Source organism: Cylas formicarius, unplaced genomic scaffold (assembly GCF_029955315.1).
Source record: "Cylas formicarius isolate icCylForm1 unplaced genomic scaffold, icCylForm1.1 PGA_scaffold_12__32_contigs__length_19106922, whole genome shotgun sequence".
Classification (NCBI taxonomy): Eukaryota; Metazoa; Arthropoda; class Insecta; order Coleoptera; family Brentidae; genus Cylas; species Cylas formicarius.
Genome location: NW_026844225.1, coordinates 8,458,008 through 8,481,153, shown reverse-complemented (window position 1 = coordinate 8,481,153; position 23,146 = coordinate 8,458,008). Strand labels below are relative to the sequence as shown.

The following is a 23,146-nucleotide window of genomic DNA, read 5'->3' as shown; positions in this document are numbered from 1 at the left end:
GAACGCGTATGTGTCAAGATATCCGTCGCTAATTTGAATTTATATTTAAACAAAAAAAAACCGTTACAACTTTTAAAATCAGCGCCCAAATGTGGCACAACCTTAACGTGCCATCATATGTTTATTTGGGTATCTATTAATATTATCAAACTCGGCAAGGCATTCATACGTTCAACGAAAACTGTAAACAAGCCCGCATTATTAATAACTTCAAGATCCCGTTTCTTGTTAGAAAGTACTTGTCGTGTTGGATTCTTTAATAGCCAATATCAAATACGTCATTATGTGTATTGGTGCTGATAAGAATGTACATTGAGTTAATCAGAGGTTACAACGAATCCATAGCAGAAAGTTTATATAAAAATGTTACTGAATAAGCTGATTCGACTGCCGGTTTTTTTCTGTGTTAAAAATGTATGTAGGCACATGGGACATAAGCCGGACTTTACGATGGTAAGTCATTTACTGCCTTAGGATTACTTTGCAAACCAAGTCGTACTTTCGTAGAACAACTACAACGTGGAGCGAGGGTACTATAATTACCCCCAAGAACAACACTTGCTATTTTTTAAACAATTATTAGGAGAGAGAGTTGTTACGGACCTATCCGATTTAGAAAAATACAATGTTGACTGGTTTCTGACTTACAGAGGTAAATATATAGCAAATATAACGGTATCGTTAATTAAAAAACAACTCGAAGCGACAGCAAAAACCTTAAAACTGTTCGCATTGTTATGATATCGTTATCAGTGATTTTAATGCAAATCTTTTGTCAATGGCGTAGAGGAAATTTCAGCCAAACTTTTTGAAGCTAATGGCTTACGTTTCGATTCAAAGCTATGTCATCCCCAGGGCTATGGATAAATTGCAGTAATGATTAAGGAACCATCCAACATCACAAATACAAGATAATTTGTCTTCACTAATCTTATCAGTCTATTCACTTTGTCTTCACTTCACACTCTTCCTTAAAAAATGGCGGTAATATATCTATTTCCTCTTAAATTATTACCTATATCTGAACCAATTTAGTTTTATAGTTTTACCGTTTTCTAAGTTTGTTCTTTTTAAAATATTTAAATATTATTATAAAAAAATTAAATATATTTTTTTTATTATTTTTTTTTTAAGTAACAAAATTGGGATCGACCCTAGGCTTTTCCAAAGAAAATTTTTCGGAAATGAGGAAAATCTGAACAGGATTTACACCTCCTTATTAAATCAATTTATGTAGATTAAGAAATGTGGTAGGTTTATTACATTTCACGAAAAAGTTGTCATCGCCTTTACAGTCAGTTTTTTGGTTAGATCTATGGTCTGTGGGCATTTGTTTTTGCCTTTCGTCATTTGTATGGTCAAATTGCGATAAAATTAACTTGAACTTTGCTATTTTAATTATATTTAGTCAATCGTTCAGTTTTTTAAAGGTTTGTTGCCTATGCATATAAGTACATACACTGAGCAACTGACAATTTTTTGCTTACTCTATCCAAATAAAATAGGCGAGTTAATCTAAGTAATTTATTATTTAAATCGTTCCAAATTGTAAAAAAAGCAATTAAATTGCTTTTCCCAACGCTACGCCACTGACAACTTTGAATTTTAAAGCTATATTTATGATCAAAAATTCTAGAAAACTATGACTGAACACCCTATATTTTAAATTCTCTCACTCAGTATATGTCACGAAACAAACTCTGTTGTAATAAAATGAATTGATGTTTAAGGGTCAAGTTCGGTAGTGTTGAGACCAAAATCAACGGAAGAAGTATCCCAAATTTTGGAATACTGTAACAAAAATAAATTGGCAGTATGTCCTCAGGGTGGGAACACTAGCGTCGTTGGTGGTAGTGTACCTGTTTTTGATGAAATCATACTTTCAACTGAATTAATGGACGATATTATAGAAATAGATCCCACTGCCGGTAATCAACATATGAGTGTTAAGCCGGATACTTGCTAATTGTGTTAGTTTATAGGTACTGTGATATGTCAAGCGGGTTGCATTTTGGAAAATTTAAATAACAGGTTATCAGAAGAAGGGTTAATCGCACCGGTTGATTTAGGGGCCAAAGGTTCTTGTCACATCGGAGGAAATGTAGCCACCAATGCTGGCGGCAAAAGACTTTTGCGATATGGCAATCTTCATGGTAATGTCTTAGGATTAGAAGTGGTAAGTGAATGGTTTTCCAATAGCCTTAATCCTGACAATATTACCAAAATCATGTTGATAAAAAATTGAAGGTTTAACTCAAACCACTCAAAAGCTATCAAGGTTATCTTTGTCATATTTCGAGTTCTTTTTCAGCATTTCAACAAACTTTCTATAATAATTCTCGTTCAGCTGTACTTAGAGATGAAAGTTAGTTTATATTAAATATGAAATATTCCATAAGTGATGGTCTAAACTCAACAAAGGTATAAAAGTCATTCTGATTAAAAATTCATAGTCATATTCACAAACTAAAGTCATTTACTACTAAATTACTCAAAATAGATAAAACTAAAAGTTCATATTTTCACGAAATTATATATTTTCACATGACAATTGTTTCGACAACACCGTGTCTTTATCAAATGTTTAATAAACACAAGGTGTTGTCGAAGCAATTGTCATGGGAAAATACATAATTTCGCGAAAATCTGAACTTTTAGTTCTTATTTATTTTGTTAAATGGATTTTCATCAAGTAAAAGCCAATTTAGTTCAATTTTTATTAAATCGCTCCGTTTTTGACAAAATGTATACAACCTTCGCCCATTTTTATAGGTATTCCAAGAACTGTTCCAAATATTACTTTTTAGAAGTTAAAGGAGTCTAAAATAGTGCCATACAAAATAGTGTGTTTTAGGTGAAAGCCAACGGTGAAATAATCGACAGTTTGGCCACTTTAAAAAAGAACAACACAGGATTTCACATAAAAAATCTATTTATCGGCTCGGAAGGCACTTTAGGGCTTATTACCAAGGTGGCTCTGTTGTGTCCCACCCTACCGAAGTCTGTCAACGTAGCTTTTTTGGGTGAGTTTATCAAGTCTTCCCGTTTATTTAAAAATCATGACTTCAGCGTTTTCTGTCAGGTTGCCAGAATTACGAAAGGGTATTGCAAACACTTAAGAAATCGAAAGAAGATCTGGGTGAAATTTTGTCAGCTTTTGAGGTAATGGATGCCGATTCGATTGATTTATTAGAGAGGGAAACACACATAAAATCTCCCATAGGTAAATACCCATTTTACGTCTTAATCGAAACATCTGGTAGCAACGAAGCGCATGACGGGGAAAAAGTGAGCCAGTTCCTTGATTCTAGTTTGGAGACTGATCTCGTGGTAAACGGAACTGTAACCAACGAACCAACAAAAGTTGAGGTAAACTAATCTAGTTGGTTAAGGGCTTTCCGAGCCTCTCGAGCCTAGACTGCTAACTTAGAAATGGCACAGGAAAGGCCAAAATCATTAGTAGTATAATTTTCCATTGCTGCTTCGAAAGGATAAATCAGACCTCAAATTTAAAGACAAACTACATGGACTGGATTTTACTTTTTAAATCAGAAATGAATCTAGGAATTGTGAATGTTTAGAAAAAGAAAATAAATTACAATCAAGTACAGCTTATATTGAATACGCCATATATATATATATATATATATATATATATATATATATATATATATATATATATATATATATATATATATATATATATATATATATATATATATATATATATATATATATATATATATATATATATATATATATATATATACATATATATATATATATATATATATATATATATATATATATATATATATATATATATATATATATATATATATATATATATATATGATGACACTATATTCCGGGATATCATCCGTTCGCTTGTTGAACTCCGACTGGAATCCTGCAGACGTTTCGCCAAAATCTCACTTGGCATCCTCAGTGCTCGCGCTCCGAAAACACTTCGAACACTCGGAGCGCGAGCATTGCCAAATGAGATTTTGGCGAAACGTCTGCAGGATTCCAGTCGGAGTTCAACAAGTGAACGGATGATATTCCAGAATATAGTGTCATCACATTTTTCCATCCGTGAATCAATACGTTAAAAATATATATATATATATATATATATATATATATATATATATATATATATATATATATATATATATATATATATATATATATATATATATATATATATATATATATATATATATATATATATATAGATATATATATATATATATATATATATATATATATATATATATATATATATATATATATATATATATATATATATATATATATATATATATATTCGGCAAGTTTTTCTTTAAATTTAGTTAAGAATTAATGGGGGAGTCTAATTTAATTCCATCTACTCGTTTTAATAAAAAAAATAATTATGCATTTTTATAATAACAATATTTATTATTATTATTTAATTGTAATAATTCGAATTTCTCTCTAATACTTTTTTTTCTAGAATTTTTTGTTTGAGTAGATCCTCGAGATTTTGGGCATTTTCTTTTTATTAATGTTGCATGTTAAAGGAGTACTGATAATTTATAGAAAAACTAGTAACATTAAACGTATAAGTCAGAATGAGCATACGGGGTGTGGTGAAGAAGTTATCTCTGAAGTCTGAAGTCTCCTGAAGATGCTCGCCATTTGCTTATTTAAAACGTCGAGAGTACATTCTCAAATAGAACATTTTTTTAGGCAATTTGGAGTATCAGGGAAAAAATTCCAGACGGAATTAGACAGTGTGGATATTCTTATTCGTATGACGTCACGTTGCCCCTGACAAGCTTTTTCCAAATTGTGGACGACACAAAAACACATTTTGGAAAACAAGCGGATGTAGTTTGCGGCTTTGGGCACTTAGGTATATAATATATAATAATTATTCTTTTCCTGATTTCAAATTACTATTTTTAGGCGACGGAAATTTGCACCTTATAGTTACCGCACACAGCTACGATAAACAATTTAAAGAGTCGTTAGAGGCGTTTGTTATAAAGAAAACTTTAGATCTGCGCGGAAGCATTAGCGCCGAACACGGCATGGGTTTTCAAAAAGCGAAATATTTGAATTTGGTTAATTCAAAGGGTCCGTTTAATATGATGAAAGAACTAAAACGAATAATGGATCCCAATCGGATCCTAAATCCTTATAAAGTATTTCCGTGAGAGCAGCAGCTTGCATAAAATATTTTCTTTGTAAAATTATGTAATATATTTCCTTTTTGCGATGAAACTATCAAACTAAATTGTGATTTGCTTAAATACTCCGGAAATTCTAAACAAACATCATTTTATGCAACCGGTATGCAACTTAAATATCGCTTGGAACACGATGGACTGGTTATAACAACGTATACAAAGTGGATCACGTTGAAAGGTCTACAGGGTTCAGTCCTGATCGATGATAATTTAAACTGGGCTGAGCATATTAATTTTATATCAAATACAATTTGGTGTGTGCCGTATATAAAAGCCGAAATTATCTGAATTACGATAGTAAAATGAATATTTACAATTCTTAGTTTGTATCACATATGAGATATATAATTCCAATATGGGGTGTATGTGGCGCAACTTATTTTAAGAAAATGTAAACTCTACAAAATAAATTCCTAAAAAATTTTATTTAATTATGATCGTCGCACACATACAGAAAATTTGTATAGAGAATTGGACATTTATAAAATAAACAAATTGATTAAGTTAGAAAGAACAATGCAAATTTATGTATTAGGTGATAAATAAAATACAAAAGTCTAACATGAGGGTTATATTTAATAAAGACGTTCACATGTATGACAACATATCTCATAACGATATTTACAATTACTAATAACGGACTTCCAAATCCAGTATTTCAAGCAGCCTGTACTTATAATAAGCTTCCAGAAAATGTAAGAAATATAAATAAATATACTAAATTTGTAAAACAGTTAAAAATTCAATTGAATGTAAATTAAATATAGGTACTATACAAGGTATAATAGTAATAAGATTAAGTAATGGGTTGTATACTTACCATTTTTTGTATTTATTTTTTATAAATTTATTACTTGTATTCTTGAGACCAGTGCTTTACGTACTGTTTAAAGAATTTCCAATTAATTTTTTGTTACTTATTGTAATTGTTTTAGTTGATAAAAAAAATAATTAAAAAAAAAAGTTGCAGAAAATAAGATAAAAATAAGAAAATGTATATAGAAATTCCATTAGAAACTGCTATTGGTTTCAAATAGACCGCGGATAATATATGACATGCTTTTAAATATTTACACTTTAAAACAACATGGCGCTTAACAAAATTAATAATAATAAATAAAACGCTCATTAAAGGATTCACCAAAAGTTATGAGAGAAAGACAAAGGAATAAGAAAGAATATTCGGTTAATAAATAGCTTTATTCAGTGTGCAATTGATACATCAAAAGATTGAAGCATTCAAATCTGCTGTAATCCAAAATTATGTTCCTTCTAACGAACACCATTTAGATAAGTGCTGAAACAAACAACAGAAAAGTGAAACTTATAAAAAAAAAACAATACAAATTCATTGTATCATTTCTTCAGCTTCAATGTTTGCCACGGAAACGTTTCTTTTATACGTCAGCTTCAAAATCATAGAAAGTCCAATAAGAAAAAGTAATAATTCTAAAAATCTTTGCAAAATATGAAGATACAACAAATCAATCCTGTAATAAAACATTTTATTAACTATTAGTGGCACATTAAAATATAATAAATCAAACATGACGTACAAAAACAAAAGAAATAACATACGATTAAAACCGGGATATTTCAAGCAAAGCAAACAATAAGAACAGGGGAAAAAAGAATAATTTTAAGGTTTGGAGCAAAAACTCACTAAAAGTTTTAAGATAAACATCAATGGTAAGAATAGATACAAGAAAAGAGAAAGAACATTCAGCAAGCAATAAATAGTTCTCCTCATTCACTATTCTAGTATTCAAATATTCTGTAGTTCATATTACTTATAACGAAAACTATTTGGAATAGTGCTGAACCAAATAATAAAAACAAAAGCACTGTAGCTTTGGGAGAAAATATCGAAGAGAAGAGAAAAAACATAAAAATACAATAAAAAGAGTCAAAAACGTCAAAAATTCCTAGCAAAATCGGAAGACATAATAAATCAATTCCGAAACAAAAAACTTAAAATTCCAAGTGGTGTTAGATGGCAAAGTAATATATAAGACAACGAAAACATAATACAAAAAAGAAATAACATTGAGTTAATAAATAGTATAATAGTTATAACCTCAACTGACTGAACAAAAAAAACATTAAAACAAAAAAAAACAAGTTACCTGGATACCCCAGGAATTAAATTACCAAAAAAAAAATACAAATTCATAAAACGATTTCTTCGGCTTCAATGTCTGCTATGGAAATCTTTCATTCATATGTTACTAAACTTTGGGAGAAAAAAGGGAAGAGAAAAGAAAAACATTATAAATACAATAAGAAGTTTCAAACATGTAAAAGCCCAAAAGAAAACCTCTACAAAATATAAATAAACAAATCAAACCTGAAATAAAACAATTTAAAATTCCAAGAGCTAGATGGCAATTAAGAACAAATAAAACGAAACTAAAGTAAAAAAATAACAGGGCAAAAAAGGATGAATTAATTTAAAGGATAAGAGCAAAACACCATGGTTATGAGTAAATACAATAAAAGGGAAAAACATTCAGTTAATAAATAGTTTTATGATCCTTATAATGACAACCAGTTCGAATAGTCCTGAAACAAACAAAAGAAATTAAAACATTGTACCTGGAAATTCCTAACTTAAAAGCAATACAAATTAATAATACGATTTCTTGGGCTTCAATCCTTGGTACGCAAACGTTTCAATCATATGTCACTGAGCTCTGAAGAAAAAAGGGAAGAGAAGAGAAAAAAACATTATAAATACATTAAGAACCTTCAAAAACGTAGAAATGCCGATAAAAATATAAATAACAAAACAATCCTGAAATGAAACGTTTTAAATTTCCAGGAGCTCTTATCTTAGATGGCAAATTAATATATAATAAAACGAAAATAAAGTAAGAAAAAAGAAAATAACATTACGATTAAAAACAGATATTTCAAGTAAAAGTAAACAATAACAGTGCAGAAGAAGGTTTAATTTATTTAAAGGAAAAGAGCAAAAACACGAAAAGTTGTAAGAGAAACACAATGCTTAAGAGTATTAACAAGAAAAGAGAAAAACATTCAATTTATAAATAGTTTTATGATCCTTATAATGAAAAATATTTAGATTAGATCTGAAACAAACAAACAAAAATTAAAACACTTGCTCAGACAGCGCAAAAAATTAAATTTCTCGGGCTTTGGAAATGTTTAATTTCTACGTCTGTGAGCTTTTAAAAGGTTGTAAGCGCCCCTCAAAAGAAAAAATATGTTAAATAAAATAAAAAACTTCAAAATGGTAGAAAGTCTAATAAGAAAAACTGAAACAAATGATAATTTAAAAAACCTCCACAAAATATAAATAAACTAATCAATCCTGAAAGAAAATACTTTAAAATTCGAAGAGTAAGAAGAATGGGATATTCCAAGCCAAATCAAACAATAATAACAACACAGAAATAGGTTTAATTTAAAGCAAAAGACCAAAAACCCACAAAAAGTTATAAGAGAGACACAACGGTTAAGAATAAATACAATAAAAGAGAAAGAACATTCAGTTAATAAATAGTTTTATCATATTTAAGATGAAAACCATTTAGATTAATCCTGAAACAAACAAAAACAATTAAAACACTGTACCTGGACAGCGCAAAAAATTAAATTACTAAAAAATAATACAAATTCAAAATACGATTTCTTCAACTATGGAAACGTTTCATTTCTAGGTCGGTGAGCGTTTAGACGATTTTCTGAATGTTCTGAGCGACCCTCCATCACCAGACAAGAGAAAAAATATGATAAATAAATTGTAGAAAGTCAAATACTGAAACAAATAATTTTAAAAAACTCCGAAACAATCAATCCTGAAATTAAACATTTTAAAATTCAAATTGGAAAATGAAGACACAATAAATAAAGAATTACGTACAACAAAAAGAAACAAGAGTACGATTTAAATTGAGATATTTTAAGCAAAAGCAAACAATTATAACAGGCCAAAGGAGGATGAATTAATTTAAAGGACAAGAGCAACAACGAACAATAAAAAAGTGCATGTAACAAACAGTTTTATTTGGTTTAAAGTCAATACAATGTAGATAAATAAATGTCAGATTAATATTGCACATGACTGAAAATACCTTACGTCGAATGGATTTAACATAAAATTTAGGAAAACAGCTTTTTTTTTCTCATCTGTTAGAACAAAAATATACAATACAGCTAACAATAAGAACGGCATTGTACAACAATTGTGAGTATAGTATGTACATGTACAGCTAGGTGTATTTCGTCTATTTAAGACGTACATAATTTGCGTAAAGTAACCAAAACTTAATAAAAAATTACTCGATACGTGTGTCGCAATGTTATCACCGGCAAATGTTTCGCAATAAAAACAGTGATATAATTCAATTCAAAAGAAATTAACAAATTATTCAAATAATGACTCGAGGGCTTACTAAAAGCAGCGAAAGCCGATGGATCACTGGAAACAGGGAACAAACGTGACAAAGTCTGTGCGATCGGCCGTTTGTAAAATATGAATGGTGCCAAATAAAAGCCGGAAAACATTTTATTTTATTAAGATCCGAACGTTGTTGTTACAAGACTAGTTATACCGCGTAAAAATGTTTCCGCGATTATTTTACACGACTCGAAATAAAATGGGAAGGCACAAGCAGTAGAGTGTCGACTGCAGCGGAGAATGCTGGTAAAACACGGAAATATACCCTGTGTGAGTGTGACGATGACGATAAAAATGAATGTACCGCAGTGGCTTCTTTAAAATAGTTGAAATAAAGACATCGATGGTGTGTTACACATACAGATACGTACATACTGTCGAGGCACTGTGAGTAAGGCAATCCTACAGTAATCAGTGGAGATAGGGTCTTCCGCAAACAGAGGCGGGCAGGTACACCAGGTACAAGGAGACTGAATCCCCCAGGCATTAATTTTTCTCATATAAACTTTGAACTATGTGCAAGTGTTGTGCACACAACAGTAGATAAAATATATTATGTATATTATACAATTTCTAATTTTATATAATTTACTCTGTGTAGGTCATATACAGAATAGATATAATCGTACTCTGAAATCACAAACAAATTGAAAAGGCTACAACAATGAACACCCTAGGTTCCTTAGGAAGCAGTACTTTACAGAACATCGATGGGACAGGAGGTTCACCTCTAACCAACCTTGTGGTCCCATAACTATAACAGCCAGTGGGCAGAGTACATTCGTCAGGTCGGGGAAAGCACCAATATGATACATTACAAATATGATAATGATACAGAACAGATATAAGGACAAGTGTCCTGCTCCTGCAGTCTCAGCATGTTAGTGTTGCATACTCGCTAAAATAACAAGTGTACATTTTAAACGATACACTATTCCCTAAAACATTTATAAAAAATACACTAATAATTACATGAAATTAATGGCACACTCGCTTTGCTTGTGTCGATTTTTCTTTTGTATATAAACATAACGCTCGTGTCTTCTCTGGGTATTTGCTAAAATTCACGACATTGCACTAACCGCTACCAACATTATAGCGAACTCTCGATTAACAGCGAACTAGAGATTATCAATAAAGCAAGCAGAATAGTACGAAATTAAGGAACAAAATTGGCAATTATTTAACACTTGGTGAGATCGACTGCAGGTTCAACATCACTAATATATTGCACATTTTAAACAATTCATTGCTAAGCCCAAATCGATTTTTCTATTACAAGGAACTCTCTCTTGAAATCGGCCTCAAGGTTTTTAAAAATCACATTTATACTCACCTCGTATCTAAGTTTTATTTTAAAAGCATTTAAATACTTATCATAGGTAGCAGGAAAACCGATTTTTGTTTTTAATGTAACATGAAACCGGAAGACGGCGGTTATATTTATACGCAAAAAAAGGAAAACCGTCAAAGGTGCCAGCAAATTGCCAACAATCTTTTAAACTATATAAATAAAGTGTGTGTATTATACAAATAGATTGTATAAAGATATGCCTTTCTGTATGCTAACTTTAAAATGGCCGTAAGCATATAGCGTACGCGCGCACCAACGTATCCCGTCGAATAAAAAAAATCTTATGCTCTCTCTTTCTCGCCATATACAAAAAAAATTCGCAGCGTCCCTCAACTCACTTCTTACTTCATGACTATATTTTTTGTTAACTAGTGTTTATCAAAATGTCTTACTAGATTTGTAGTTTATCACATAGATGACAATTGGCAATAAAACTGAAACATGTTTATTGTATTCACGTCCACATGTTATCACTATGGCACTTAGTGTTCGGTGCAGATATAGGTGGACACCTATTCACCTAGTTTCATTTATAGACGTCGAACCGACGTCTTTTACATAATATTGCCTAAGACGTCCAATCGGACAGTCTCGCCCTTTTGTGCATTTGAACCGTGTCGTATTCGGAGGACGTGGAGCCTCCGCTGGACACTGTCGTCCCTGGACCTGGTGAAGGCGACGGGAGGTTAGTTGGTGTAACGCTTCCTGGTGTGGGTGTGATATGACCGGCAGAACTTGGCCGTGGGTGATGATTGTGCGTAAGGTTGAGGCTTTGAACGTGCTGCTGAGTGTGATGGACGGCTGAACTTAAATGTGGGTGATGTTCTCGCGGTGGAGATATCGGCTCGCTTTTGATCTTCACCGGTAACGGTGAAGAGGATGTCGGAGGAGGTGTACTACTCGATACCGCCAAGTGTGGTAGTCCCGCACTGCCTCCTCCGTGCGTTAGTGATGTCGGTATGTGGTGTCCACTCCAGGACATTGATGTGAGGCTCATGTCCGAGCCGATACTAAAGTCTTGCGGCCCGAACGACGTTAGGGTCCCTGGATAATTGGACAAACCTGGCGTCTGTAAAGCCACAACAGGTGTATTTAGAGACGACTGGGTCCGATTATGCTGCAATAAAAACTATTTTTCAATATACGGGGCGACCACTTGCGTAAGCTGCATGCTGCCGTTTTTGTTCCGGCGGTGGGGACACTTTACGGGAAAGGATGTCTATTAGGCGCAAGAGTTTATTCATTTACGTCTATTTTTTTTTGGCCAACAAAAATGTTCTGAATTATAGGGACTAGAACAAAGTTTTTTGTTTCCACCAAACAAAATTTTTGAGATGTCATCACATAACATTCTAAAAGTTGAAATTGCTGCGCCACCACAATATAGTTTCTGGAATTACCAAATATGCGTTTGTTGTGGGCAGTCGTTTGGAGAAGTTAGTAAACATTGTGCAGTTGTTAAATGTCTGACTTTGTAAAAATATTGCTATATGTGTGATTCTTTCGTGGTCAAGAAATTTAGTTGTATAATTACAGCCCCGTTTAAAAAACTATATTACGCTTATTTTAAAATAACAATTTGTGAAGGTCGTCAAATCAGGAGATTAATGAACGATCAAAACTTTGTGAATACCATGATCTAATCTGAAGAGAGTGTATGGGTTTCACTTACTGGTGTTATAAAAAGTTTTTTAGGAAACAACAAAACTACACTTGGAACGCAGATAGGAAGGACAATCCACTAAACGGAGTTTTGCGGACAAGAAGAAGAGATGTTCCTGATTGACAGAATCAGCGGTATATGAGAAGTGTAATTGGGACTCCATACTGAAGCAGCATATTCTAGATGTGATTTGACCTAAGAACAACACAGTGAAGGTTTGATAATTTTTCAAAGAAACTTCCACAGGCTACTGTAATACTTTTTACAAAACTTCTGGATTCCTCCTGCGTGGGTTTTTGAACAAACGTCGGGAACAGCTATGGACTCTCCACTATTACCAGTCATCGCGAATATATTTATTTTGAGAAGAAAGCTCTGGACACCTTTCATCTAAAACCATAATTATGGAAACGCTACGTCGATGATGCTTTTGTTATTTGGCTCATGGTCAAGAAACCCTAGTGGATTTTTATCGACATTTAAACTCTATACACCCTAACATACGTTTTACCATTGAGTTGGCAACTCATAATAACCTTCCATTTTTAGATATTCTTATCAATAGAAAATCGGACCTAACATTGGGTCATTGTGTTTACAGAAAACCTACGTACACAGACCGATACCTTAATGCATGGTCACATCAACATCCGGCCCAAAATCAACTCTCTTGTTTACAGAGCCGTAAAACTATCTCAGCCTGAGTCACTGAAAACAGAATTAAAACACCTTACCTCTGCTCTTCTCTCTAATAATTTCCACATTAAAGATATTAAGCGTTCCATCAAAAAATACACTTCACCACAACCTTCCAATAGCAATGAGGCCGAAAGCAATCATACACTTGCCACTGTGGTCCTTCCTTACATTCAAAACATCACTGACCACTTATCAAAAGTTCTAAAGAGGTATAACGTCAAAACCAGATTTACTGCTTGTCCAAAAATCTCTCAACATCTTCGGTCCGTCAAAGACAAAATTCCATTTAAGATGCCAGGAGTTTACAGCATTCCATGCATATGCGGCAAAGAATACATTGGAGAGACCGGACGAAAAATATCAACTAGGCTCAAAAAACACGAAAGAGCCTTAGACTAAGACAAATAAGCTCATCAGCTGTTGCCGAACACACTCATGAAACCGAACATAAAATTTTATTGGATAAAACTAAAAATCTTGCATGTAATCAGTTCTTCTACCAAGGAAAAATCCGAGAGTCTATAGAAATCTATAAACAACCTAACAATCTTAACCGCAACTCAGGTCTCTACCTGCCACCAATTTGGGAATCAGTCATCGGAGACGGTGTTTATACCCCTCATTAGCACCCCCCTCAAACAATATATAAGCAGGTACAGAATAAAATACGAGGCAGTTTCAGTCAAGCTCTGAAGAAGCCAACATGATGATTGGCGAAACGTCAGCAAGTTCGACTAACAAAAACCGACGCAAGAGGAATCCAGAAGTTTTGTAAAAAATAACACAGTGTTTTGCTGCGCCTAACACACCCCAGCATGCATTGCTTGCATTATCGAAGTGGCATATACTACGCAATAGGCAACACTCACATAATCTCTTGGCTTATGGAATCTTATTACCCTACACTTAAGTACCACCAAGTTCCACACCATTGGTGTGGCACTACTGCCACAATCTATACTGGAGTGCTAAATTGTCATTTCGAGTGATTATTTTTGAGAACAATTTCAGATCGTGAGCAAAAAGTAGGAAATCCTGATATTATGTCATTGATAAAGATATATAGTTTAACTGGAATTATTTCAATAACATAATAACATTTTTTCCAACATTTTGTACTTCTTAAATCATTTTCATTAAATAAGTCTCTATAAAAATACTCGCCATTTGTTTAATGATCAATAATCCCGCATAACTCCCTATTGCCAGACAAGCAGGAATAATGAGCAGGGGCAATAAGTAAAATCCTTTCTAAATCATCAATAAATCACTCAATTTTCACCCTTAAGAGCTAAATTTATACAGACTAATTATTGGGCTTTTGTAACTTTTTTGATTTTGATTTTGACAGCTATCAATTTAACAGTTTTGAATGTACTGGCGAGGAATGTAAAAAAACATATATAAACTGAAAGCTGCAAAATGTCAAAATTTTATGCGGAAATTAGTAGGAAAGGGATTGGAAACCGAGATTAGAAAAAAGAGTTGGAGTTGGGTTTATTAACGTCGCAGCTAAATATCAATAAAAAATACTGACTAAACAAATATAATCAATATTATCATTAAATAGTTGTCAAAAAAATAACCCCTCCATTATCGCTACCGCAATGGGCACCCTTATTAGCACTTACTTCCGCATAAGAAACCTCATCGGTGGTAATACTAGACCCCAATGGTGTGGGTATTACCACCCTCAGGTTGGATCTGGGTCCGGGTGAGTGCTGCTTCTGATGTTTGGAAGAGCTCATCCCAGGTCCAGGACTAGGACCGGGCGATGGTGATCCGCCAATGGGCGATGCTGAATTTGGATAACCGTTGCTCATTTCGAGCATACCACCGCTAGGATATACCGAATCGGTTTCTGACGATGATGGCCTCGGGCTGATGCTGGTATGAGCCATCTGGGGACTAGATTGAAGCAAACCGGAATCGCTGTAACTGATGTTTACTGGCACCGATACCGGCTGGGCGTAATTCGACGAACTCATGCTGACCTACGAACCCATACGAAATAACGTCATCAAAATGAAACCTTGTACTTCCGCCAATCGCATTATATCCAAATGGGTAAAAACTGACAGCAAGGGGTCACTCTTTAGGCGATAGCACTTAAAATAACGCGTTGTTTTGTCACACCATGAACACTTTTAAAACAGCTGTTATCTGTCACTTAATTTAGCGGTTTCAAAATTAGGGTTGGTTATTCGCTGGATGTCTCTAGAATTCGGTTTTTGATTTATATTATTAGTTTTCTGGTCTGTGTTAATATTCCGTTTACTTTTGTGAATATCATGATAGAGATAAAAAAAACAATGCCAAAATGTTTTTTTTTTCAATTTGCTGTGTTATTATACAGCGGCATTTTAAATTCGCTTAAGATAAAAATATGGCGAGTTGATAGGGTTAAATATTAAGAACATTTGTAGCATAAAAACAATTGAATGTTGTCGGTTATTATTTTAAATGACACGTTCTGTATGTTCGTAATTTTTCGAACTCGTTAAACAATTCTAAAAAACTTTTGTCCACCATACTTCGTCTCTAAAATCAATAGTTTTTTTTAATAAACCGTGATATTTTTTGTTCTGGCCTATTTCGCTTTGTCATAAAATATAAAAATCTTAGAGTTGTGGCATAGGCATATTTTCGAATTGATTTATTTCAAAAAGTATTGATACAACATGTTACGCAAAAGTTGTTTAGAATTGACTAGTCCACAAAATTAAAAATATACAAGGCGCTTCGTTTAAAAACACAAAGTTAAGGTTATTTCCGGTGAAATCAGAAAAACAATTCAATTGTTTTTATACTACAATATTCAACCCCATCATCATACCAAATTGCAAATTTAAAACGCCGCCATGAACAGCAGTTTCGTTGTCACCCGGTATAGGCACTGTGTGACACTAAAAATAAAGATCCATCTATTCTATTCCTTCTATTCAGATATTATAGGCAGTTCAATAACGGCAGCTGCGTAATATACAAATTTAACGTTTATATTCAGCTTCTCTCTTTGTCATACATACCCTAGCCTTGTTTTGCGTACATTGCCCGAAGTTTAAGGTTCTATTTTCTCACCTCACCAATGCAATGGTGAAAGTCATTTGGCATGAGCCGTCATTTAAAAACGGTTTTTGGTGAATTGTCACATTGGTAACAGAAATTTAAAAATGGTATCAAGATGGCACCAGACAAATCTATGGTGTAAAAAAGAACATACTCATATCGTTCATTCAATTTTAGAAAATGTAGAAATCACCATTACAGTTTCATATCCAATAACTTAACAATAAAAGTTATTAATTAATTTATATATAAATTTACTTGGTTCAAATGCTAATGAATTTAATTTATTTAGGGATTTGGGATTACAATGTCAAAAAACGGCGTTATATACCAATTTCTTTTTTCTATAAGAGAGATAATTTCTACAATTACGAATAATTCTATTCAAAATGTTCAATTGCCAGCTCTAATACGCAATATTTCTTCTTGATTTGTTGGAGTACCGAGACGTGAGGCATGTATTAAAATCCCTATTTATTAGTTTTTCTAATTCCATCTCATATTCGCCTGTGTATACTAAAGCACGTATAGTAGTAATCTAAGGACATAACCTTGTCGTACTCCATAATTGTTTTCCAATGTATTTCCTATTCTAACGCCTCTTTAAGATTCTAAAATACTATAGAATCTTCTCTTAAAGTCCATACTGTAACTTCAACAAAAGAATATCGAAGCTAACAGTGTCTGTGCTTTAGATAGATCCATTGACACGACAACTACAATTTTCTTTTGTCACTTAATTCACCAAGTCACTTTTTTTAATCAGCTTTTCAATTATTTTTGAAAACACTTACCGGAGAAAATCCATAACAGACTTCCAAAGCTTAACATAATTTCATTCTTCTTTATTTGTTAGTTCTAATTTAGAACTTATATTATAATATCCGTTCTAACTGAGGCTAATACTTATATCGAAATTTTTGACATCTGTATTTGCACCTTTTACAATTCATTTCATAAACAGTTACTTCTAAAATTCGTGTGTAAAATCGCTATTCCTATCCTATCCCATTTCATCTGTGTTGGTGCTAGCATATCAGTCTCAGTTATCACATATAGGAAATTTGAGCATAATCTCAAAAACAGCGACCAAAACAAAAATTTCTATCGCCAAAAGAGTGAGAATGCAAATAGATGACTATTCAGACTGTTTATTTATGTTGCCTGATAATTTCTATATATTTTACTGTCTTATAATATCATTGGTTATCACTAAACTGCTGCATCCTCGAAGCAGGTGAACAAATTGTGAACTATTTTCAGAGCTCCATATCTGCCAAACACAACATAATATTTGGATAGGTATTGTGGTATTTGGAAGTTCATTTTATCCATGCGTTTTTGAAGAGGTTTCCGACTGTAGAAAACCTGGATCAATTAGGTCTAATTTAATATTTCCATTGACTCTGAGGCAACCAACACGCGTTTTTATATTTTTATGGACGAAAAAGGACTCGGAAATGCTTTTTCCAATGCAATAGTTTTGCACTGGGCTTCTGAAAATGTTCTACAATTTTTGGTTACCTGTTTACAGTTTTTGAAGTTTTAACAACTCACCCGCTGTCCGTTGATGGAGGATTGGTTCCTTTGGAGCATCATTTGGAAATCTTCGTCGATTTTACTGTACTTCGCCTCTGTGCGCGGTGTGAGCTGGTATTCCGTTTCCGGTTCCGGACTTTCCGGGCTCATCACTCCGTTTTTATGCTCCTTCTTATTAAGTGCCTGCAAGTGTCAGTGGACCAGCTCAAGGAGTAAAGCACAACGCGTAATTTCTATTATATCAGAGAAAATCATCGTATCTACTTGGCAAAAAAAAAAAGAACAATCTCCGGTACAATGGAAAATTCTAGTAAAATCCTTCGCGATAAATATTATAATTGCATTAGCAAATAAAAAATTAGAATTTCAATACTGAAGCAACAACTCGTGTTAATAACAGGCAAATGCACGTTCTGTCCGATAACTGTCGCGATTTTTTTGTTAGTTTTAAATAATAATTAAAAAAAAAAAAAAGACGAAATGAACCAAAGTTATCGCGTGTTGTTTGCATGAGCCAAGTATTATTGGCAAGTTGCTGCTGGATTTGATGTACCTCGATAATATTTTTGTTGGTCAGTGATTCGTGGGGTTCGTTATATTCCGTATATTTAAGAAGCACCTTATCCATATCCGTACTGGCGTATTGGTACAATTTGTTACTGCTGCTGAATATTATGAGCGCTATTTCGCAATCGCACAATACGGACAGTTCATACGCTTTCTTCATCACGCCGAATTTCCGTTTATTGAAAGTCACCTGAAAAATAAATAAAATTCAATATCAAATTCGATCAATCATTTTACTAGGCGGAAAAACCAGACAAAACGACTTTTAACTTAACATAATAATTATCATCATAGTCATTTGAAATAATGATAACCAATTGCAAACTATTATTAAGTTGCATATGCGAAGAAAATCAAATTTATATTTTTTTAAACAATAACAATTGTATTGTTTATCTACAAACTACATTTTCTATTCTGTTGCCTGTCGTCTAAAAGCACTCCCAACTGAATCTAAATCTATTTCGTGGAAATTTGCAATATGCAAAACAAATAGACAGCTGCTGAGAAAGACCTCTCACTGAAATAGGCAAAAATATCGAAAACGTAAAGTAGATATTGACGTAAATTTTTATATAACACATTCTTTTAATGTTATTAAGACTTAGGGTTATATTAAATAAGAAAATATTTTCTATTTCTTTGTCATTTCTACCCTCTAGGCTAACGGGTTAATGTTCTGAACGAAACCGATACTAATACTAATGGATTTTTGGAAAAAGAAAAGGTTATAAAGCAAAATTAAGAACATACATTTTAAAAAAAGACGTTTTTATTTAAGCCAATAAAGTGATTCTATTCGCTGTCTACTAAGACTTATAGAGCCTTGCCTATGCTGATCCAAAAACAACGAGAATTTCTATCGACAGTTTTTAAGTTTTATGGTATAAGTTATGGTATTTAAGACCCCTAAATTATCTAATAGCTAATAGACTGTTCGGGGGGTACACGAATAACAATTGTGTGGCCTTTGTAAAAAAAAATTCAATACGTTTTACAAAACTTTTGGATTCCTCCTGCCTTGCTAGCAAGTTCGACTCAGCAAAAACCGACGCATGAGGAATCCAGAAGTTTTGTAAAAAGTCTTACAGTAGCGTGTGGAAGTTTCTTTGAAAAAAAAAATCAAGTCAGTTTTTTTTGTAATTTTTAATTACTAAAACTAATTGGAGTTTTTTGTATAATTTTTTTTACATAGGTATTCTATGGTTTTATAAGTGCGACATATGTTCGCAATTCAATACGAGGTAATTTCAGTTCTTTGAAATATGACTTGATTGAGACTAAGCGGTTTTTATATCCTAAATGATAACAAGTTTGATAAGCCCGAAAGTGCTTAAATGCTTCAATCTTAGCGTACACTTTTTACCATACTAGAGCCATGTCTGATAATTAAAATTTTTATGTTTTCTATATTAAATTTTATCCATTATATTAACCCTCACATTGTATCAGTACAAGACTTGAAACAATCAACAGAAACTTCGAGTAATATTATCCTTGAATTAAAATTCGCACATGAATGAATAATAACTCGTAATCCTGGAAAAGTATTCGTTCGCATGCATACTTTATCTGTAAGTATCCAAACAGTGTAAGTTTGCTTAATTTAAAAATAACAGGATTTTTTCGGTGCTAATAAGTACGTATTTGCATTCTTAAATAATAATTCTGGTAACGGAAGTTCATGATTGTTTGACAGTTCACCCGAATGAAAATTTAAATGAGATTTACTGGGCTTCCGTTTTAAGCTTTAACATAAAATGAGAAGATGCTGCGTCTGATTGTCGGTACAACTTATAATAAATTAATAATATACAGGGTGCTCCATTAAAAAGTGGAAGTGATTTGCTGCAAATAAACTGATAATTACTTGTGAGTAGAAAATATTTCGTTTTGAGTTAAATTAACTATATTTAGGTGAGGGACACCTTACCTGTCTGTTTCGCTCATCGGTAATTCTAGATATTTGAATTTTTTTGCGACCCATGGCAGCAATTTTGAAGAAGTTAAAGAATAAACCCGTTGCGAATAGAAGTAGTACCGAGCAGCTCAGTCCGAGCTTCCAAACGTTGTAAGTTCACTTTGCAGCTCTTCTACCTAATCTGAAACAAAAAAAGAAAATTTTATTTATTCAAATTGTTACTGTTGAAGAAAATAATCTGAAACAATCGTTTAACGACAAGGCAGGTCAAAATTTCGGAGAAATCAAAATAGAAATCGATAGTCTTCCCCCCCATTTAGACGCTCTAATTCCAACTTTGACGATCTGGATACGACATTTCGCATCGATATGTCTCGTCCACGTGAGTTTTTCAGTATTTTATCATTTTAACAGCCCAGGGAATATTCATTCCCGCATAATATGGAAAACAGTTCTTTATTACTTAATAGCTTTAAAAAATATTAGCCAATTTCAACGAAACTTTTACAGTTTAACAGTAACTTGATATCTATTGGATAAAATGAATGTAATTCAGAATTTACAGGGGCGGGGATCTTTTTTGCAGAACAAATCATCAGACCATTAAAAGACAACATTTTTTTAATGACTTTTTAATGCCTCTTTCGTTCGGTTTTGAAAATCACGACGCCCGGTAAGTCTTCGTAAAGAAAAATAAAAATGCTTATTAATTATTGCGCTCAGTGCGCCACTGCAAATTCCGAATCCAATCTAATCGATCCGGTAGATGTCTGATAATTGTTTAAATAAACCGCAAACTTTTCATTGAAATACGTTAAAACGTTTTTAATTAAAAAAAAAGCCTTGGAGTAAAAAAAAGGGTTTAGCGGTTTAGGTACCCTTTGTAAAAACCATCATCCTGTAACTTCTTCCCGAATCTCTTTTAAATGAGCACGCTTTTTATTTTCAAATTAATTTTGTTTTAATTATTTGTAATTAATTACTGTAAAATTTTAATGTCGGCCACATAATCTGGCCTCTCCAGAAGGTGCATTTGAGACTATTGACAGGGACATTCTTATTACAAAATTAGCTTTATCCATTAAAGACTCTGCACTAGAATGGATAACGAATTTTTTATCTGATAGATCTCACCAGACTAAAATTTCTAGTCAAAGGGGCAGCAGATAGGGTGTATCGCAGGGAAGCGTGTTGGGCCCGCTTTTGTTTATTATTTATATAAATGATATGTATCAGGTTTAAAAAAACTCATTTGTTAACTTATCTGCTAATGACACGCTTATTTCGGTTTCTAGAAACGATAGCAGAGAAATAGCTATCAAACTGAATATGGAAATGCAGTATTTCTATGAATGGCTGTGCAAAACAAACTGAAATTAAATAGCTCCAAAACCAAATGCATGATTATCGGTTCTAAAGTTAACTGTCAAAAATTCTATGACTTCGGGTATTCAGTGGATATACAGGGTAATAAAATTGTTTTAGTAATCGTGCTGAATATGTATGCAAAAAGATTGGTAAGAAAATAGCGTTTTTTAACTGTGTATCGCCTTGTTTACCACAGTGGACCAAGATATTAGTGTATAATAGCAAAGTATTTCGAACTGTGATATACTAATATACTAATATGTGATTTACATACATTAGAAGAACAAGTTTAATGTTTAAATGTTAAAGTTTAACCAGGCTATCTCAAAAAGGTCAAATTTTATTATAGTCTAGTGCTAAATAATTTTATTATTATTATTATTATTACCTCTCTTAAAACCAGTTGGATATTGAATGGTAATACTCTACACTTACGGTAACTTTAGTGTGCAGTAAGGTGGCCAACTGCATATGCTATTTAAAAAATATTTTTAAAAAATTCCACGGTATGAAATATTTAAAAAATGCAGGATTTTCAAAAAAAAAAAGAAAATAAACCTCGAATTTAAGCTTCGTCGTGTGAAGATCACAAAACAAAATTAAAATCTCATTTGAGAAAGCGCTCTGAAAACTGTACTTTTTCTGCATTACTGGTTGCTACTGTAATTGCGTTTCTGTTATTCAAAATATGTGTTTAGAGGAAAAAATTAAAACTGATATTGACCAACTCTATTTTAAAAACAACTTTTGTTCATAAAAAAGAATTTTTCAAAAAGTGCTTGTCTTATTAGATTGCGTTTATAATAAATATAAAATAAATGATTTTACCCAATCTAAAGAAACATGAAATGCAAATTTTTGATAAGTTAATAATGAACACAGCATTTTAATAATGGTTCACTAATTAACGAAAAATTTTGCTTAAATAAAGAAACATCTTTTTTTCTCATTTTCTTTAGCCCTGTCTCCTTACTTTCTTCATTTTTTTTTGCTTTGCATTATGTTATTCTTCTATACCGTTCTCTACATAAGATAAACCTTCAATTATTGTATTTAAGGCGAATATGAAATGTTGTAATATGTATTATTTCTTTGTTATGAGTTTAGTTGACTTTGTATAGCTTTATATAACTTGACATGAACACACTATTATTATTATTATTATTATTAAATGAATTTCATTTTGCTTGAAAAAAGTCCAAATAGCACAAAACTGCTTAAATCCATTGTCACTACTACTAAAATGGCAAGATGGAGGAACTTCCAATAAACGCCAAATTAGATTTACAATACATATAATATTTTT

The 23,146-nt window shown here is 32.4% G+C and overlaps 2 protein-coding genes across 9 annotated transcripts in view; one reads left to right on the top strand and one right to left on the bottom strand.

Moving 5' to 3' along the window:
- The first annotated feature begins 26 nt into the window (after positions 1 to 26).
- LOC132708756 (D-2-hydroxyglutarate dehydrogenase, mitochondrial) lies at positions 27 to 5,934 on the top strand. Its single transcript, XM_060681313.1, has 8 exons — positions 27 to 453; positions 508 to 652; positions 1,731 to 1,928; positions 1,983 to 2,176; positions 2,855 to 3,023; positions 3,083 to 3,369; positions 4,735 to 4,900; positions 4,954 to 5,934. Exons 1-8 carry the CDS (start codon positions 364 to 366, stop codon positions 5,202 to 5,204), a joined length of 1,500 nt encoding a protein of 499 aa, XP_060537296.1. The 5' UTR covers positions 27 to 363; the 3' UTR covers positions 5,205 to 5,934.
- Positions 5,935 to 6,242: 308 nt separating this feature from the next.
- LOC132708646 (myocyte-specific enhancer factor 2) overlaps positions 6,243 to 23,146 on the bottom strand; it is a 94,989-nt gene continuing 78,085 nt past the window's right edge. For 3 of the 8 annotated variants that reach the window (XM_060681101.1, XM_060681100.1, XM_060681102.1), the window contains 5 exons: positions 20,485 to 20,653; positions 18,538 to 18,741; positions 18,003 to 18,167; positions 15,008 to 15,370; positions 6,243 to 12,143 (listed from right to left, as the gene is read on the bottom strand). In XM_060681101.1, the coding sequence (XP_060537084.1) occupies positions 11,583 to 12,143; positions 15,008 to 15,370; positions 18,003 to 18,167; positions 18,538 to 18,741; positions 20,485 to 20,538 (1,347 nt within the window). In that variant the 5' untranslated portion in view covers positions 20,539 to 20,653 and the 3' untranslated portion in view covers positions 6,243 to 11,582. The remainder of the gene's footprint in view (positions 12,144 to 15,007; positions 15,371 to 18,002; positions 18,168 to 18,537; positions 18,742 to 20,484; positions 20,654 to 23,146) is intronic. The other 5 variants (XM_060681106.1, XM_060681103.1, XM_060681104.1 and 2 more) reach the window with 5 other exon arrangements.

Coding starts and splice junctions, on each gene's coding strand:
- LOC132708756 (XM_060681313.1), top strand. CDS start 364: ATGTTACTGAATAAGCTGATTCGACTGCCGGTTTTTTTCTGTGTTAAA. Junction 653..1,730: donor CTGGTTTCTGACTTACAGAG/GTAAATATATAG, acceptor TTGATGTTTAAG/GGTCAAGTTCGGTAGTGTTG. Junction 3,370..4,734: donor ACGAACCAACAAAAGTTGAG/GTAAACTAATCT, acceptor ACATTTTTTTAG/GCAATTTGGAGTATCAGGGA.